We start from the raw sequence: 15,797 nt of genomic DNA on the forward strand, positions 1-15,797 counted from the left end.
TTGATGAATCTCTTCAATAATGCACTAGTGGTCTAGTGCACGACTGCAGGTTAGCATGAAGAATTATTTCTTGAAGCAAAAAACTAATTTTGCCGCCGCCTTTTTTTGTATCCAATCCGGTTCTGGCGTTTTTTCTGGGTTATAGACCAGGTTTACTATTTCTGGCGCACATCCAACTTTGAATTTTATTAAAACCGATTTTAGTTTGAGAATATACATTCTATTTAGCTTAGAACCAAGTAATAATGAGTTGACTATAAGGCATGAAAGTAGGTCTTCTGTCCTTTGTTGAACTAACAAAATGTACCACCACCAAATATCGAAATTTTGCTCGAAACCAACTTCGGTTCTGATCAAAGAATCTTTTTATGTTGTTTAGTTTACGTTGCATGACTAGGCAACGACATTGACCGAGTAATCCTTGGATAGATACTGTCATCCTAATGGACAGATAATAGCATGTTAAATAACTTGCTTTCAATTCCATTCATATATAAGATCAACGACTTATTTGGAGCTTATTACAAAGTTTAGGATAGGTGCATCAAATTAATACTACAACAAATAAAAGAAATAAAGAAGAATAAAATATTTAGCTTAATTGGCCAGGAGTTGACTTCCATAATCATCATTGAACTTTTGGTAGCGGTGTGCATGAAGATGCGCTGAAGGTCTCGTGTTTCTCAATGCCACATTGACATCTTCTGGTTTCACTGGACCGATTTCAGGCAGCTCTGCAGTTTGTACCATAAATTAATTCATCAAAATTTATATGCCAATGTTTCACAATAGAAAATGAGAAACTACCAGTACCAGTTCCTCTCTTGTTGTATTAGTATAAGCTCATACCAATATGGTATAACATATTATATGTGACACATTCTGACAGGAAATAACAGCATGAATCAAATATATAATAGAGATAGAGACACAATCTGACAGGAAACTAATGTAACAGTAGCATTAATCTGACCTGGACCAAACTCATTTGACATGCTGCCATGTTGACAACATCAAAACCAAGCCTGACCGAAGGACATACACAAATGTAATTATGTCATGAATGAACCCACAACTGAATTTGATAAGATGATTCAGACCCCAATTAATTGAGACCAAACTTTGCCAGCAACATTTATGTAAAAGGTACTAACTTCAAAAATTATTACGGGTGTGATTGGATGAAAAATGCAGGTTACTGAGAATAGTTGCTAACCCAAGTTAATTAATTATCTATCGGATAGTGAATTAGTGAATTATCTATCCGATGGATTCATACCTTCCTCTTGAAGTTGATCTTGGCTAGCATCTAGAATTGTCATTAACCTTCTCAGAGGTTGCATTGCTGCCTCCTTACACACAAGCCGAATATCAGAGCCAGAATATCCCTCAGTTTTCTCGACCAGAGTTTCATATGATATCTCAGGATTTTCAACGGTAATCGGCAAAAGTTCCTCAAACATTGCACATCTCGCTTCTGGCTCAGGAAGCGGTACAAGTATCTGCCCCAATAAATTCAGATTAGTAGAATTGCTTATTCTTTCTTATTTATTCAGAGAAAGTTTTGACTTGTTCTATTACATACTTATTTTATAAACTTCAAGCCCAATATTACATACTTGATATTTGCTAGCATCTTAACATTAATCAAGTAAAAAAAAAATTGATGCTGATAAATTTTGGTTCTTTTATTTAAGTGATATTACAAAGTTTACCCTTTTCTCTAGCCGGCGAAGCATGGCAGAATCTAACTCCCACGGCAAATTTGTTGCAGCCAGAACAAACACAAGGTCATCTGTTTTTGCTAAACCATCCATCTGCATCAGAAATTTAAATAACTATATATTAATACCAAGACTAACACAAGTTGTTTGTACCAGTACATAATGGCATCAGTCCAGACAGTATATCAAGCAATAGATACTAGCTGAGACACCAAAAAACCAGAAGCAAGATATAGTAATAACTCCCAGCAATTATTCTCTTAATTATTTCACCCGACATTTCTTTATACATTGGTTGTTGTTTGCAAATACAACAAAACATCACTTATCATTTACAATATGTTTGTACAAACCTGGATAAGTAGCTCAGTTTTCAAGCGTCGACTTGCTTCATGCTCGCTACGTGCTTCACCACGCTGACTAATGATAGAATCAATCTCATCAAGAAAAATTGTTGATGGTGCATGATGTCTTGCTAGCTCAAACAAAACTTTGACTAGCTTCTCAGAATCACCTGAATAGGGGGGTAAACTTGTAGAGTTATTATGGTAGCAATATAAATTACAGATATAAGGTATCAGCACATAGAAAATGAAATGCACATATCTATTAATAAAATAATCTAGTGCACCTAACAAAAAGCTCTAATGCAATTTTGTATAATATGCATAAAGTGACTATAGTGCAGATTTAAATGATAAAAGAATGCATTTCATTTACACCCCTTGAAACATAAAGAAATCGTGTATTCTTTATAGACATGAGAAAGAAGGTGACCAGACTTCCATTTATCAGATGAAATTATTCTCTACAATAATCACATTTGATATTGCCCAAAGCTGACATGACCCTTCATTGTCATTCAATAGATAGAAAATGAAATAAAGAATGCATCTTCGAACAAACAAGGAGAAAGGCAATGGTCCTATTTTCCATATTTTATAGGTATATGACATATATTATATATTGTCATGTAATATACGCAAAATCTTCCTAGAAATTTGCATGACCATACCGCGCCATTTGCTGACAATGGATGATGCAGAGATATTGAAGAACGTGGTTTTACACTCAGTAGCCACAGCTTTTGCAAGCATCGTCTGTAAAAACAAAAGAGCCCAGAATTAGGTTTTTTGCACGAAGCCCTTAGTGTGAATTCATATTAGATATTTTACACCATCTTTTTCCCAAGCAGGTTTTAAAAATAAGGTTTGAGAACTGTTATAAGAGCAGTAGATGAAAGAATGGGCAACTTTATTTATAATTTTTAGCCATGATTAGGTCACAAACTCAGCTGACCAAGTCACATACCAACAATTAGTGATACTCTATGCGATAATAAAAATAAAGTGGAATGAAAGATACTAACTACATGAACCAGAGGACTCAAGTACAAACCTTTCCTGTTCCTGGGGGACCAAAGAGCAAAATTCCCTTCCATGGTGATAAAAGCCCTGTAAAGTACCTAAAGTACACAAAAAGATACATAAGGTACCACTTTTTATATTCATATTTCATAGACCCTTGAGAACCCTGTTTATATTTAAATAGATACTTATACAAAGAATACAAATAAAAAAGGACAGATGACACTAGAGAGACAATGGAGAATAGACCGGTAACAATACCGACGTGTGAGGAAGAACAAAAGTCGGAGCTTACTTGGGATATTTTATGGGCATCACAACAGCTTCCTTTAAGAGGCGTTTTGCATTCTCTAGCCCCTTTATGTTTTCCCATTTCACATCTGGACTACCTCGAATTATATCTCTGTCAAAAGATGTTTCGAAAAAAGATTTAAAATTATATCAATATTATCTTAATAGCAAACTAATAAAATATTTCTGATTCTGAAAATGCATTACCTGCTCAATGCCTCAGCTAGGTGACGCATTTCAGCTGTTTCAAAAGGAGGAAACAGTGGCTTCTGGCTAAAGAATTCAAAATAAAAAAGGGGCACATTTAGCATCCCAACAAAAGAAAAGATGACAGAATTATGCATATGTGAACTGGAGCAAAAATAAAACAAAGTAGTCCCACACCAGAAGTTATGAAAAAAGGAAGTACTCAGATTTTAATTAAAGGCTATGGTGAAAACCAGCAGCCTTCATTTGTCATCCATACTTACCATACTACCATAGTGACAAATTAAAGATTCAGGAATGAGTTAGCAAGTCTAAGATTTGTGATTTGGAAATAATTTGGATATAATTCGTGAATAGTTTGTTTTCATATATTGCATCTGAGTCTTACTACTAACCCTAAGTAGACTTGGCTTATAAAATTCATTCACACCAGAAAAAAACCGAAATTGCAGCAACATCCAATTTTGTTTTCAAAAAATATATTACAATTACTAAGATGTTATCGGGAAGACTTACATTGTTGGCACAGGCCTATCAGAGATAGCTCCTGGACGAACCTCTGTTCTTGCTCCCTACAATTAGAATACAATTTCATACAATTGATAAAATCAAAACATTGATGCTTGAAATTATCTCCCAAGAAACCAGCATTACTCGATATGACAGCGAGGCAGCATAAAGATCTGATAGTAAGCCCAGAATTAAACACATGCAAAGTGACCCATGCTTTACTGCTTGCATGCAAAGGGAAATGCTACAGCCAAAATGCCCGAAACGGATCAGAATAATAGCAACACTTGCAGCAAGAGCATTTATAATTGGTGTGAGGCTATGGTACTATTCTTAGCGTGGATTGGTCCGTACTATGGATCAATATCTCCATTTTTAAAGTTCAAACAGTTGATCTGAACTGTCAACGTGATCTTGATATGAAAATGTACTTGCATACTAAATTTTACATTTGTTTTAGAATTTTTTTACTGTATTTAAGATAGGTAGAAAATCACTAGTTTTGTCTATAAAATGCCACTTGTAAAATCCTACTTGCATAGCTATCAGAACTGAATAAATTAATGGAGACAATTGACCCTCTTCTGAATCAAATTGAATGTATTGCACATTGCTCATATTTCTAATAAATTGCTCATAAATTTATGAACTAAAATAAAAGAAAAATAGAAAGCAACCTGAGTCTCATATTGCTCGTAAATTGCTAAATCCGAAGACCTCTTGACACTTCCATTAGTCATACCAGCCGTCTGATCTGCTGACCCAGGGTTCGAATTTTCTTCACTCGAATCCTTCTTCTTGCCACCAAATCTATCATCCCAAAATGCCAAAAAATCCTGATAAAATGCGAACAAAAGCACATCGAATTGAACAATCAAACTGAAATGAACAATGATTATAATAACAAAAAGATCTGCTGCTCAACTCACCTCAAAGCACCAGCGAGTAGGCGATGGTTCTTCCCTCATCGCTTCTCCCTTTCTCTCTCTCAGAGTGTGATTTCCGTGGTTTATAAAGTACAAACTTGTACCGTCATGTGAATGAATTCAGATCCCTAAAGTAGCTCAACTTTTGATTTTGGATCCGAACCGTTTGATCTGTTTTGGCACAATATTAAAGAAATCCATGCGTTTCACTTCGTGCGAAATTATCCCAAATTCTGATCGAAGGATCCCAATCTAAACTCAAAAATTGAGTTACTTTCTCTCTCCCTAAAATACGGGAAGTTGAGCACAGAATATTGATTTGAACTCTCCTTTTCTACTAGAAATGGAGATCACCAGTAGCTCTTCAAGACGTCCTCCGTGGAGCGCGAGTCCACATCCTATGAGCTAGCAGAACATTTCTGTTTAGATATGGACTGTCCGATCAGAGATGGGATGTACTATATTTCTTTAATATTCGTACAGATTCTGATCGGATGGTCGAGATCCAGACAAAAATGTCCTTATACCTTGGGTGATATGAATTTCTTTAGGTCCTATTCAGTTGCCGCTGTGTCTGTGGGAAAAAAATTCACTTAAAGTGATTTTATTTTCACACGCGTACAATGTTTCGGCCATTCAAATTCATTCTCGTTCCCGCCTGACAACCGAACAGGATCTTAGAGCTGAACATTTCATGAATTCAAAAAGGTATAAATCTTAATTTTTTTTGTATAAAAATTATTGTTCCATTATTTACTAAATATAAGGCAAAAATTTAATAACAAATATGTATTAGAGTAAAAAATATAAAAAAAAAAAAAAAATTCTTAGCATGAGTTGGAAGGCTAAATTTTTTATAAACAATAGGTAAAGAAATGAAAATAGAATGGAGACTAATGTATTTCTCAACCTCTTATTTAGTTGCTCTAGTTTTCTTTTGTCATACTCCAATTTAGAGAATAACAATATATTAACATTATAAGATTAAAAGTGATTAACAAACTAACCTCTTATAACGATCTAGCCAAACAATATTGTTTTGTGAAATATTATTTTCTTATTTTACTTCACAAAATAAATGACAACTATGTTTTATAATCAGATATTAATTGGAAGGAGACCATCTGATTATGATCGAATGTTCCATGAGTAGAAACAGAACTCCAAAATATCCTGCACTGGAGAGGTGTTGTGAATCTTGTGATTACAATAAATGGAGATATCCATTTATTCATAAATGGAGACAAAAGAATGAAGCCAATTGTGCGCGCCGAGTAAAGAAATAACACCGGAAGAAAGTGCCTACGGGCTTTTCCTAAAAAAAAAAAAAAAAACACCGGAAGAAAGAAAGTGGAATTCGTATCCTCTGAGATATCTAAACTTTGCGTGATTTTATGGAAAATCCCAACCGTTTAAAGACGCTCTGCACGAATATCAAAGCACACAAAATACTGACCCCTACATCACCCCGAATAGGTACCGGACACGTCGGTCACGCAAAAGTTGAGATAGCTGAGAGGATACGCACTCAAGAAAGTGAGCGCAGAGAGAGTATAGGTTCTTTGTTACACATTACAGCAATAAATTCTGTAACAAGTAACCGACAATGGGTCCCATGCGCTTTAGTTATTCAAACCGCCCGCTTTGAATTTTATTCCTTTGAATCTGGCAAATAAACCCGTCAGTAACACGGATACATAAAAAGTGTAATACATAACTTGGATCCTAGGCAGCTGTAGAGGTTTGCTAAACCCCTAACGGGTGGAGCCCGTTTTGCCCGGCCCGTACCCGTTACCCGTGGTACCCGTACCCGTTGCCCGGGTACAAACGGGTAGACGGGTAGACGGGTACGGGTAATAAACGGACCGGACACCCCTATTTTGAAATAAACCCATTGTACCCGTACCCGTCTACCCGCCAACCCGTACCCGCCTACCCGTACCCCTATACCCGCCTACCCGTACCCGTACCCCTTTACCCGTACCCGTATCCCTTTACCCGGTTGCCCGTACCCGTTACCCGTTACCCGTACCCGTTATCCGTTACCCGTACCCGATCCGTACCGCAAAATTCAAATTTTTTTGAATTTTCCGCCGGTTCAAGACGGGGCCCGGGCCAGGTCAAATCAAACCCGGCCGGACCCACCCGGGTCACCTCAACCGGTGGTTTTTTTTTTTTTTTTTTTTTTTTTTTTTTAATTTCAAATTTTATTCCCTCTCCAATTTTTTTCTTTAAATACACCCCTCTAATCCTCTTCCTCTCCACACTCAAATTTTCAATCTCTCAAACTCAATCTCAAATTCTCATTTTTCATTATTCTAAATTTTTAAATTTATTGTTTGAAAAACATATGGTTGTAATTTAATTCATTTTACAAATACGCAAACGGAATTAGAGGTTCGCTAAACCCGTGACGAAATTACGAAGGTATCGAAATTACAAAGTTGTGCACCTCCCGCAAGATTTCTCCGCGAAATTTAAAGGTTAGATTTATTTTATGTTAGATTAATTTATTTATGTAGAGTAATTTAAAATTTCATATTAGATTAATTAATTTTTGTAGAGTAATTTATTGTTGTAGATAAATGTATAATTTAAATTGAATGTTAGATTTAGTTTATGTTAGATTTGTTACATTTATTTAATTTATGTTAGATTTGTTAGATTTATTGAATGTTACATTTATTTAATTTATGTTAGATTTATTAGATGTGATTATGTGAACTTGTGAAATAATTAGATTTATTTTGAATATGTTAGATTTTATTTTTGAAATTCGGATTTATTTTTAATAGGTTAAAAAAATATGTTAGATTCATTTTTGTGAATATGTGAAATATTTTGAATATGTTAGATTTATTTTATGTTAGATTAATTGATTTTTGTAGAGTAATTTAAAATTTCATATTAGATTTATTGTTGTAGATAAATGTATAATTTAAATTGAATGTTAGATTTACTTTATGTTAGATTTGTTACATTTATTTAATTTATGTTAGATTTATTAGATGTGATTATGTGAACTTGTGAAATAATTAGATTTATTTTGAATATGTTAGATTTTATTTTTGAAATTCGGATTTATTTTTTATAGGTTAAAAAAATATGTTAGATTCATTTTTGTGAATATGTGAAATATTTTGAATATGTTAGATTTATTTTTGAAAATGATAGATTTATTTTGAATAAGTTATATTTTTTGAATATGTTAAGTAATTGTATTTATTTTTGAATATGTTAGATTTTTTTTAAAATAGATTAGATTTTATTTTTGTTTTTTCCGGATTTTTTTAATTTTATTTTTTTCTGTTTTTTTTAAAAGAAGTTGTATTTGAAATTCATTATATAACTAGGTTAGATTTATTTGTTGAATATGGTAAGTAATTGTATTTATTTTTGAATATGTTATATTTATTTTTAAATAGATTATTATTTTTTTCTGTTTTTTCCAGATTTTTTTAATTTTATTTTTTTCTGTTTTTTTTTAAAATAAGTTGTATTTGAAATTCATTTTATAACTAGGTTAGATTTATTTGTTGAATATGGTAAGTAATTGTATTTATTTTTGAATATGTTATATTTATTTTTAAATAGATTATATTTTTTTCTGTTTTTTCCGGATTTTTTTAATTTTATTTTTTTCTGTTTTTTTTTAAAAGAAGTTGTATTTGAAATTCATTATATAACTAGGTTAGATTTATTTGTTGAATATGGTAAGTAATTGTATTTATTTTTGAATATGTTATATTTATTTTTAAATAGATTATATTTTTTTTTCTGTTTTTTCCAGATTTTTTTAATTTTTTTTTTTTCTGTTTTTTTTTAAAATAAGTTGTATTTGAAATTCATTTTATAACTAGGTTAGATTTATTTGTTGAATATGGTAAGTAATTGTATTTATTTTTGAATATGTTATATTTATTTTTAAATAGATTATATTTTTTTCTGTTTTTTCCGGATTTTTTTAATTTTATTTTTTTCTGTTTTTTTTTAAAAGAAGTTGTATTTGAAATTCATTATATAACTAGGTTAGATTTATTTGTTGAATATGGTAAGTAATTGTATTTATTTTTGAATATGTTATATTTATTTTTAAATAGTATATTTTTTTCTGTTTTTTCCAGATTTTTTTAATTTTATTTTTTTCTGTTTTTTTTAAAAGAAGTTGTATTTGAAATTCATTATATAACTAGGTTAGATTTATTTGTTGAATATGGTAAGTAATTGTATTTATTTTTGAATATGTTATATTTATTTTTAAATAGATTATATTTTTTTTCTGTTTTTTTTTTTAAATAAGTTGTATTTGAAATTCATTATATAACTAGGTTAGATTTATTTGTTGAATATGGTAAGTAATAAACCTTATTTTTGTGAATAGGTTTACATTTTTTAAAAATGTCATCTCATCGTGATTCGGTGCAAGAAGATATCGCGAGAATGTCGGCCGATATTTTTGGTCCCGAAATACCAACTACAAATTATCCACAAGATTATCCACAAGGACCACAACCTTATTTTGATAGTTCCTCTCAAATGCCGCCACCTAATTATCCACAACCTCCCCAAAATTATCAAAGAAGAGACCAAATGCTACAAACAAATTATCAACTCAACCCCCAAACGGGTGCACCGTATTATACTTCAAATGATCCAAACATATTCATTCCACAAGAATCACATCAACTACCACCACCGTATGCATATGGAGGCACTTCTTCTGTTGCATCGTCGAGTCAACTCAACCCCCCTATTTCAGGTACTCCTTCGACAAGTGTCACTGAAATTCAAGAAGAAACTCTCGCTCCTCCTCCGCCAATTGTCCCCCGCCCCCCACAACAACCAGCAGCAAAGAAGGCTAGAAGACCTCCCGAATACAACCAATATTGGTTTGAATGGTATGATGTGACCAAAGATGACGACGGTTACATGAAAACTCTTTATTGTAAGGTAGACCATTGCAAGAAACCTTATTTTGTTTATAAACAAGCTAGTGGTATGAGTAGCTTTAAAAGACATGTTGATGTGCATATTAGAAAGGGTGAAAACTATAACCCGAATACTACCGCGCAAATTCAAACTGAAATCACCCCGGATGGTACTTTAACCAACCCAAAATTTGATGAAAAAAGAATGCTTAGTGAATTGGCACGGTACATAACCCACAAAGAACAACCAATCAGTATGGGTGGTTGCACAGCCTTTGCCCGGTTGGTCATTCGGGGGTGTGCTCAACCAATGTACAAGAGGATGCATCATAGAAAGTTGGTTGGTGAAATAAAAAAACAGTTTACAACCATAAAAGATGACCTCAAAGGTACATTTGCATATCAATCCAATAAGGTCTCAATTACCTCCGATATATGGACTGCTGGTAAACATGGCCTTGGGTACTCTTGTATTACTGGGCATTGGATCGATGATCAGTGGATATTACAAAAGAGGATATTAAGTTTTCGAGTGTTAGATTCTCCGCACACCGCAAATGTAATTTTTAAATCTATTATTGAGGTTTTACAAGAGTATAACCTTAAGAGGGATATGGCTAACAAGGTTTTTTCTATATCTTTCGATAATGCTAGCAACAACATTGCTTCCATTGAAATTTTTAAACGGTCACTAAACCCGATTATGAATGGTGAAATGTTTCACCAAAAGTGTGCTTGTCATATACTTAACCTCGTCGTGAAGGCGGGACTTAAAACAGAAGCCATAAAATTATTGATAATTAAATTTAAGGATGCCCTCAACCACATTGTTTCAAACCATGAAAGAAGACAAGAGTTTGCGAAGTTGTGCGTAACCTATCGAGTAAGCAAGTTGAAAGTACCTTGGGATATAGATACCCGTTGGAACTCAACTTATAGGATGTTGAACCGATGCCTTCCTTACAAAGCTGTCATAGGGGAGTTTTTGAGGGGATCCACCCCTGAGGGAATGCAATTGGAACCCACCGGCAGGGAATGGGACCAACTAGAAAGGCTTTCAGCATTTCTAGGAACCTTTTTTGAAGCAACCGTCAAACTATCCTGCTCGTATTCACCGACGGCATTTGAGTTGTTGGGGCAAATCTATCAAATTTCCAAGATTTATCGTAATTTGGAACAAGCAGAAACTCACGATAAATCTCTCACACCGATTGTAGAGGCCATGAAACTAAAATTTCTAAAATATTGGGAAGATGTACCCCTCTTGGCCATTATTGCAAGTTGCCTCAACCCGGCATACAAGAAATATTACACGATAAAAATGGTTGAAGCGTACAAAGATAATCTACATTTAGTCGCAACCGGGGTCGAGGCATACGTGGATGCGAAGTTCGCTGAGATGTTTAACATATACAACTCAAGAATTAGTGGCAACCAGAACCCCTCTTCGTCCCGGGCTGGTCCTAGGTATGAATAAATATACATTATGCTTTTAATCTTTATTATTTATAATATCTACATTATTTGTCCACTAATTTTTTTTTATTTTTTAATAGTTCCACTTTCAGGAGCACTAGCAGTAGTGGATTGTTAGCAGATTTTCAATCAGATGGCGAACCGCACGCATCCACAAACGAGTTAGTGAGCTATTTGAATATGCGCAACGAAAATGAAAACGTTGACATCATGACGTGGTGGAAGAGGAATCAAAGGTCTTATCCAACACTGGCGATGATGGCCCGCGACGTCTTTGCCGTACCCGTGTCAACCGTCCCTTCAGAAAGTTGTTTTAGTTCGGCGAACAGGATCCTCTCCGACAAACGTAGTAAATTGGGTCCACATGTTTTTGAAAGACTTGTGTGCTTGAAAGATTGGATTAATGCTGACGAGCGCAACCAACATCAAGCTCAAGAATCATCTTCTGCAGCTGATACTGAAGAAAGCGTTACCGAGCCTCAGCCTCAACCTAATTCAGATTCAGACGGTGCGGAAGAAAACGAACAATGGTATATGAATCCAAACTACTAGATAGGTAGTGTCGGTATAATTTTCTAACCTCTTTTAATATTTATGGTTATTTTAAAAATTATAATTTCTAAACATTTCAATTAGTTTTTAAATTATTCATTTTAAAGAACAATTACTAACAAAAAAAAAAGTTAGAACTCCGCCTATGTTATTTTACATAGCCGGTCCCAAGCCCGGAATAAAGGAGGAGGGTAACTTTGATTTTTTAATCTATTGTTTTCAAATTATTCATAATTATTTTTAATGTAATAAATTAATTTAAGATATTATTATTTATATTTTATTGTTTTAATTATAATGAGAATTTGAAAATAAAATAAAATGACTTGCTTAAAGAAATAAATAAATAGATTTGTACTTAGCCGTATAAATATACAAATTTTCGTACGAATAATTTTTATATATAAGGTACAAATTTTATTCATTTATAAATTATAAAGACGCGAGTTGATAATTTCATGTATATATATACTCTATTTGATATCGAACTATTCATATTATAAAAATTGAATTATAAACACGTAATAATATTTATACGACACTGTAAAAAAAACAGAAAAAAAATATTTAAACAAAACAGAAAAAAAAAACAGAAACAAAGACAGAAAAAAAAAAAACGGAAAAACAAAACAGAAAAAAAAAAAAAAAAAAAAAAAAAAAAAAAACTGACAAAAAAAACAGACAAAAACCGGAAAGAAAAACAGAAAAAAAAAACGGAAAAAAAAACGGAAAGAAAAACAGAAAAAAAAAGGAAAAAACAGAAAAAAAAAAAAAAAAAAACCGGGCGGACCGGACCCGTACCCGGATACCCGGACCCGTACCCGCGGTACCCGTACCCGTCAACCCGCAACGGGTACGGGTAATAAACGGACCGGATATATGTTTTGGGAGTTTTACCCGTCTACCCGTTACGGGTTTTACCCGTACCCGTTGTACCCCTTTACCCGTCCTACCCGTTACCCGTAACGGGTTACCCGGAACGGGTCACGGGTAACCCGTTAGCAATTGTCTAGGCAGCTGTAGGCCTGTAGCCTGTAGAAAGAATCTTTTGAACCAGATCCTTATTACAATATTTAATTTGGATCATCGAATAAACTGTAACTCTACAATAGTTTTACGCTACAATATTGTTGCGTTTATCATTAATGTGATGACGTTGGATATTAATTTAGAATCATCCATTATTGTAGCTCTACAATTATATACAATTTTCGCTACAGTGACGAGTTTGGAACTTAGAAAGTAATAATTTAGTTTTGATTCCAACTCCAGACAACAGATCTCCAAAATATCGATGTGTTACACTGATCGACCGATTTTTTTATTTATATCCAAAAATTAAATTGAATTTTAAAAATTAACCGAACCGGCTGTGAAATTTTAAATCTATCCAAACCGGTTAACCGTTAACCGGACCAAATTTCCGATTAACGGTTAACCGGACCCTTTGAAATAGTCCGGTTAACCGGAAATTTGGTTTCGGTCCGGTTAACGGTTAACCGATTTTAGTAGGTTCGGTTAGCCGTGAACCGGATTCCTCGGTTCGGTTAACTGTGTAGCGGAAAGAACGGTTCGGTGAACCGTTAACCGGACCGCCTTTTTTTTTTTTAAACACGTGGGGGTCATGCCGATGGGGTGTCGACATGTGGCAGATGAGAACGGTTCGGTGAACCGTTAACCGGACCGCCTTTTTTTTTTTTCTTTTTAACCCGTGGGGGTCATGCGATGGGGTGTCGACACGTGGCATATCCACTGTAGACCCGTGGCTTATGCTGCTGAAATAGCCAAAGGTTTGGGATTTTTTTGCCGTTTGGTGCGGGAAGCAGAGCAGAGCAGAGAAGAGAAAATATTATAATTTTTTAACTTATAGAGGTGACCCTGATTAAACTTTAGATCCGTTTCATGTGTCTCTATCTTAATTACTGTATGTGATGTTGCCCAACTATTACAATAAAATAGTTTAATCATAGCCCATGTCTCTATCTTACTATTTGATGTAACCAAAACGCTATTACAATAAATTAGATGAAACAACCACGGTATGGCCACTCACAAACAGATCACATAAAAAATTTAGATATGAAAAGTTCTATCATGAATAAGAGTGTGAAGTTCCTACGTGCAGTGACTCTAGGGTGAAAACAAATCGGATTTCACCCAATCTGATAATATCCGATTCGTATTCAATTTATATTCAAATATTAAATATGAATATTTGATATTTAAATAGCCATAAATATAAATATGAATACGGATATATGATTTTAAATTTTAATTATCTAAATAGTAGATATGTACCATATAGTTTAATTTATATTATGAAAAAGTTTACATTATTCAACATTATAATTTGATAAATATTATAAACTTTGATATTTTTTTCAATAATATTTATATACTTTTTAATCCGATTTATTAGTATGTGAAAAGAAAATAAATATAGATATGATTTTACCACTATCCGATCGGAGAACATCTGATTCATATTCAAAAATTAAATGTAGATATTTGATAACCAAATAACTGTACATATACAGATATGGATATGACTTTAAATTTTAATTATTTATATCCAAATAGTATATATATGTACCATATAGTTTAATATATATTATGGAAAAAAAATACGTTATTTCTCATTATAATTCGATAAATATTATAAACTTTGATATCTTTTTAATAATATTTATATATATTTTTAATAAATATCTTTGATATATTTTTAATAATATTTATATATATTTTTAATAAATATCTATTCAATTCATATTCGTATCCCAAAAAAAACTGATATATATATAGATATAATTTGCCACTATCCGATCCGCTTTCACCCCTGCTGTCACTCGTGCCTTGTTTCGCTATGGTAAATAAATTCATATTATATAAAAAAAAAAGGATAGAAATGATTATATCTTGTGAATAAACTACGAACAACCAACTCAGTATTCAGAATGCTACAAAATGATAAGACACTCAACTAACGGTTTTTACACAATACCAGATCTATAGCCAAATTAGCTTTTCATGACTTTATTTTTTTTAATTATGTATATTATTATTATTATTATTATTAGTTTTTATATAGTTCAGTTTTCTTTTCTTTTTAAGTTTTTAAACAATACCAGAATTTATATGTACTTGTATAATAATTTGAAATTTATTTTATGATTGTCGAAAATTAAATTTAAGTTTCAGTAGCCACAGGCCCACAGTGCTACACCTTATACATTTTACATTTTATCCTTTAATTTAAATTTTCTATAGTTCCCTTCTTGAATGCTATGCACAAAATCTCTATGCTCAAGTAGTTAATGCGTAGCAAGTGACGGAGTCACTATTGTTTAGAGTTGGATATTTGTCCTACTCTCAATTTTGGAGCAAAACTAAGATATGTGATGTGCTCACCAAGAGGATTTGGTGAGTACACTTTCAAAAAACTATCAAATTGACTTCGAATCACAAATTCAAACTATTAAAATTCATGTATTTCGTGAGTGGTGCATATACATGCAAAATTTTTAAAATTTTGAATTCATTTAGTACATGGTCAAGTGGTCAAAAAAATAATGAAAAGTGAATACATAAAACAATTTAAAAAATAACTTATAAAATGTTCATTGTTTTGACCGCTTGACCATGTGCTAATTGAATTCGATACTTTAAATTTTTTGCATGTACATGCATCACTCACGAAGTATATGGATTTCAACGGTTTGAATTTGCAGTTCGAAGTCAATACGATAGTTTTTTTGAGATGTGCTCACCAATCTCCCTTGATGAGCACATCACACCCTAATTTTGCTCCTGAATTTT

At 32.9% G+C, this 15,797-nt stretch overlaps 1 protein-coding gene across 1 annotated transcript; it reads right to left on the reverse strand.

The window, feature by feature from the left end:
- Positions 1-464: 464 nt before the first annotated feature.
- Positions 465-5,179, reverse strand: LOC144546560 (uncharacterized). The gene is made up of 11 exons (XM_078295093.1): positions 5,029-5,179; positions 4,777-4,935; positions 4,106-4,161; positions 3,590-3,655; positions 3,387-3,494; positions 3,123-3,189; positions 2,740-2,824; positions 2,078-2,238; positions 1,716-1,817; positions 1,280-1,502; positions 465-734 (listed from the first exon to the last, which is right to left on the reverse strand). Exons 1-11 carry the CDS (start codon positions 5,065-5,067, stop codon positions 598-600), a joined length of 1,203 nt encoding a protein of 400 aa, XP_078151219.1. The 5' UTR covers positions 5,068-5,179; the 3' UTR covers positions 465-597.
- Between the last annotated feature and the right edge of the window lie 10,618 nt (positions 5,180-15,797).

This window comes from Carex rostrata, chromosome 30 (genome assembly GCF_964058835.1).
Source record: "Carex rostrata chromosome 30, lpCarRost1.2, whole genome shotgun sequence".
NCBI classification, from domain to species: Eukaryota; Viridiplantae; Streptophyta; class Magnoliopsida; order Poales; family Cyperaceae; genus Carex; species Carex rostrata.